Below are 5,000 nucleotides of genomic sequence, written 5' to 3' on the forward strand. Positions count from 1 at the left end.
TCAGGGCTGAATGGATGCATCCAGTTCAGGTAAATCTGTGTGTGTGTGTGTGTGTGTGTGTGTGTGTGTGCGTGCGTGCGTGGGTGCGTACGTGTGCGCGTGCGTGTCTGCATGCACGCGTGTGTGTGTGTGTGTGTGTGTGTGTGTGTGTGTGTGTGTGTGTGTGTGTGTGTGTGTGTGTGTGTGTGTGTGTGTGTGTGTGTGAGAGTGACAGACGTCAGGGATGAATGGATGTGTTCCAGCACTGCACGTGTGCACTGCATCATCAGCTTAGCGTTTAGCGTTTAGCTGGCCGCCTTTCCAGCCAAGAGGAGTGTGTGTGTGTGTGTGTGTGTGTGTGTGTGTGTGTGTGTGTGTGTGTGTGTGTGTGTGTGTGTGTGTGTGTGTGTGTGTGTGTGTGTGTGTGTGTGTGTGTGTGTGTGTGTGTGCCTTCCCAGACGGAGATGAGATGAGAGGAGAGGAGAGGCCCACAGGGGTATTAATAGACATACTGAGGCTACAGAGTCAAGAAATACACCACAGTGTTAATCTAACACTATTCTGAGAATATATGGAATATATGAAGAATATAATATGACAGTTTAATACTGTTTACACAGTAATACTGTTTAAACTCCATATTTAAGTATTTGAACTATTTCATACTGAGCAGTTTCATTAGAGCAGTGTTTCTCAATGGGGGCGGTACAGACCCACAGGGGGCATTGGGGAGCCCTAAGGGGGCGTTGAGAAGAATGCAGCTGAGAGGGGGCGGTGTTTATTTGCAATTGGGGGGCATTAATCTACTTTATTTTTCAATGCTAAGGGGAGCATTGGACGACTTGTGATTATGTCAAGGGGGCGTTTGGAGGCTTATAATGATGTCAAGGGGGCGTTTGGAGGCTTATAATGATGTCAAGGGGGCGTTTGTTCAAAAAAGGTTGAGAACCACTGTTTCAGAGCATACAGCTTCGCAGTGTCAAATAGTTCACTCAAATAGTTCAGAATAGTGTTGACTGTGTTTTACTTGTTTCTTTTTTTCACTGGCCGGAATTAACTGCATTTCTGACAGAATATATACATTGCTACATGCTACTGATGCACTATTTCATTGTTTAGTCAAGGTATCGTACTTAATGTTCCTCAAAAGTGTGAATTAAAGCATTCTCTATTAAACAACATCAAATAGCGATCGGCTGCTGTTTCTTTGTGTAGAAAGTTACTGAACATCAGTGATATGACAAATGTATCAATCAATACCCTGCATGAAATGATCAATCAATGAATGTCATCAGAGTGCAGAGAGTGGAGACTAGTTGTTTTTATAGTTCTCGCTCTTACAAATATGGCTGCTGACCACAGCTGCTATTTTCAATTCCACTTAGCAGAGTAATAAAATACGTAGAATTATTGCTTATTATTATATTATTATATACTCATTATTAGTCATTATTATGTTATCACATAGTTGTTATTATTATTAATTAACCTCTAGTCTATACTGTTATAGTAGGTTTGTGTATGTGAGATTGAACTGATCTTTTAATCACTAGAAAATAATAAGGTCTTTTGCTTTGCTTGCTATATGGATGCACGTTAGAGTACATTAATAAGCCAAATATTATACACAGTAAGTATATCCACATATGGCCTCTGCTCTCATTCTTGGAGAGACGTGAGCAGGCTTTGCCAGGTAGGTTGCAGCAGCCGGCTGTAGTTATGATGAACACATGGAGCCGGTGAGAGATTAGCGGCGTCCTTATCCCTGAGTGACAGCTGTCCTAATGTGCTTGTGCCTTTTTGACTCGCTTAGAGAGCCAGCCGGCAGGTAACTTGGCCCGGGCAGCAGGAGAGGGCAAGGCCTTGGCCCACGGCCCACAGGGAGCAAGAGAGCTCCAGGGGAGGGGATAGAGGTGAACAGTTTTCTGAGTGAGGACTCTGCATATCTTTTTGTTGTTTTCATTAACAACAAAAAAGGATTTCAAGTGTGTGGAGGACTCCCTCACTCTACGGTCCGCCTTTGTCCTGGGATGTGCACAATCTTAGAGGTGAGCAGAGCAGAGCAGCGGTCGGGGATGAGGTGAGCAGAGCAGCGGTCGGGCATGAGGTGAGGCGAGCAGAGCAGCGGTCGGGCATCGGGGATCGGGGATCAGCGGGGGTTGATGTGATGCGCTCTAAACCCCCCCCCCGTCAGCCAGTCAGCCAGTCAACCAGTCAGCCTGCGGGCCGGCCGGACAGTGGGCTACTACACGGCACTGGGACAGCCAGGGCTGACCTGGGGTCAAAAAACAGCCCGGGCATTTTAAGGTTACACCGGCCTCTCCCACAAGTCTCTAGTCTAAACTGAAGATGTAGCAATGGGCTGGCGACCCCTCTGAACAATGGGCATATCAAAATAGCCAAGAGCATAGACCCCAGAGGACACTCTGCCCACCGGAAAATACCCTGTGTGCCAGACTACCAGTCCTTGTGACAGCCACAGGCAGGCAGAGGCCATGGGCGGTCATGGCACGGTGTCAGTGTATGGCAACCAGCCTGCTGGGGTCAGTGTATGCTTAAACACCATGCTGCTATGACGCTGCACCTGGCCAGGCAGGTAGCAAGCCTGCTGCTGTGACGCTGTACCTGACCAGGTAGCCAGCCTGCTGTGCCAAAAGCAGCGCTCAGTGGCTAATGAGGATTGATGGGTTGCACACTACCTCTGCTGACACAGAGAGAGAGAGAGAGAGAGAGAGAGAGAGAGAGAGAGAGAGAGAGAGAGAGAGAGAGAGAGAGAGAGAGAGAGAGAGAGAGAGAGAGAGAGATTCACAAACGGCTGTTTGCAATTCCATTTGGCTATATTTATCCTTCAACGTATGCAGTTTTTCCATGGCTATTCCGGTGTTCGGCGTAGACTAGTCTATCCATGAAAATGAGGAGTCAGTGGAACCAAATGTGTGGCCACATAATTGTTCGTGCGTAACAACAGCATCTGACTACACGTAAAAAGACAATGGCTGTTTATTTTTATTTGTCCTTTGTTTTACTAGAGTCGAGTCTTATTGAGGCAATTGCCTCTTTTCAACATTTTCCAAAGTGAGCCCTTGTCAAGAAAGCCGCTAAGACGCAAAACGCACTACATAGGACTCACAACAATACAATACTCAAAGACAATGGGGAAGGCAACACCACTAATGCCAGGCATGGGCAATCGAACCTCTGCATATTCGACCTCACCATAGCTATGACCGCGCCATAGTGCATAGGAATGCATGCTTTCAATTATTATTCTGACTGTGTAATGGCAACTGCAAATGGGAAAAAGATAACGGTTAGCATATCCAGAATGAACGAATGATATATAGGACCAAAATACAACGGCCTGCCTGTCATACATCGAGTTATTTCGATGACATGCATTCCTAGTGGTCAGCTGTGCAGATGTGCATGAGTAGTAGCTACAGTGCCCTCGTTGAAACCTCTTCCCCTGATCGCAAGTAAACATCCCTCACACACACGATACCAAGAGGAACATTTGCGCTCTTGTGCTGTGCGTAAAAACACGGGGCGTCCAGTCCGGTTCGGTTCCGAACTCAAAATCCTACCTGAAAACTTTCTTGGGCTGGCCGGACTGGGCTGGCTTGGTGTAGGGCACTATTCTGGGCTCGAAGTCGCCCTCCTCCTCCCCCTCCCCGTCTCCCACGGGCCCCTCTCCGTTCTCGGTGGTGCTGCTGCTGGATATGGAGTTGGGTTTGCGGGCTCCCTTCAAGCTCCCCGGCTGGTGGTGACCCACCAAGATGTCGTCCGCGGAGACCACGGAGTCCAATACAGCCAGCCCTTCCGAGTCACACGACTCGTCCACCCAGGTGACGCTGAGCAGGCTCAGGGTGAAGCCGAGCGAGATGCCCACGATGACGGGCCCGATCGGCCTCATGAGAGACAGCAGCATCGAAAATCTCATCCTGGTCTGGTAGCAAGCCGCCAGCCTGCAATGAACTGCAAGCGCTTGGCTTCAGACAATCCCGTTCTGTCCTATGGTAGCCGTGATCCTGCAGTTCAATGCAATGCGAGCGCTTGGTTTCAATCAGCTGCGTTGTGCTGTTTTTTTTCCTCGTTATAAATGCGCTCGTTGGTCCGTGGCGACGGGCTGCGTTGTGATGATGAGACTGAGGATGCTTTTAGAGGTGAGCTACGACTACGGACACTACAGACTCTGCTGCTGGTGCTGCTTCTGACGCCCCCTCCCCGAATTCTTCCATGGAGCGGGATTTCTGTTGGAGCGATAGGAGGCCAGCACAAGCACAGCAGCAGTTCACAACACAGACCGCTTTCTGTCCCCTCTCTAGTCTCTGACGTGTCACCGCTTGCTTCCCCAAGCCCCGCCCAGCGCGCACAGGCCAGCACAGACGTCAGGAGAGCGCGAGCGAGTCCAGATAACGGCAACTGTGCCACCCACCTACATTCCAGCAGCAGCGGCGGCAGTCGGACCAGAAGTTCACTTCGTTGAGACCATCTGCAAATCCTGACCTCCGCTCGCTGCAAGGAAGGCAAAGAATGCAGTTAATGCCGTGGTGATTTGTCTTCTCCCCGAGTTCCAGCGACGCCGTTGCCAGCCGCGAGGCGAGTAGAAGAGAGACGGGGGAAAGCCTATTATTTCTACTACCCATTGCAGTGTTGGCGACGCTAGGGGGCGATATAAGGCGCTCTGAGCTGAACTGGGCCTGGCCACAGCACAGCTGCCACACCACTGCTGGTCCCTTTACTCATTGCCCGCGTGTTTGTTTGCATTCCTGACCGTTGGTTTAACAAAAAAAAGAAGAAGGAGAAGGAACAAAAAACCCTGTTGACTTCTGAGTCTGAACTCATTTGCCCTCAAAATGTAAATCGCAGCACTTTTTCTGTCGGCCTCTAATCTAGGTCTACAGGGTGAGCTGTGACTAGGTTCCCTATTTAGTGTGTTCCTGTATAGGCTACAGTAGGTTCCCATTTCAGTGTGCTAATCTACAGTATAGATTCCCACGGGTTTCTAGTATCAGCCCTCT

At 49.3% G+C, this 5,000-nt stretch overlaps 2 protein-coding genes across 2 annotated transcripts in view; one reads left to right on the forward strand and one right to left on the reverse strand.

Moving 5' to 3' along the window:
* LOC134459943 (chondroitin sulfate synthase 2-like) overlaps positions 1-4,572 on the reverse strand; it is a 37,458-nt gene extending 32,886 nt beyond the window's left edge. The window contains exon 1 of the mRNA XM_063212448.1: positions 3,564-4,572. Coding sequence (XP_063068518.1) covers positions 3,564-3,919 — 356 coding nt within the window. The 5' untranslated portion in view covers positions 3,920-4,572. The remainder of the gene's footprint in view (positions 1-3,563) is intronic.
* LOC134459622 (protein Wnt-6-like) overlaps positions 4,079-5,000 on the forward strand; it is a 50,831-nt gene continuing 49,909 nt past the window's right edge. The window contains exon 1 of the mRNA XM_063211967.1: positions 4,079-4,451. Coding sequence (XP_063068037.1) covers positions 4,079-4,451 — 373 coding nt within the window. The remainder of the gene's footprint in view (positions 4,452-5,000) is intronic.

The sequence above is a fragment of the Engraulis encrasicolus genome, chromosome 12 (genome assembly GCF_034702125.1).
Source record: "Engraulis encrasicolus isolate BLACKSEA-1 chromosome 12, IST_EnEncr_1.0, whole genome shotgun sequence".
In the NCBI taxonomy this organism is placed as follows: domain Eukaryota; kingdom Metazoa; phylum Chordata; class Actinopteri; order Clupeiformes; family Engraulidae; genus Engraulis; species Engraulis encrasicolus.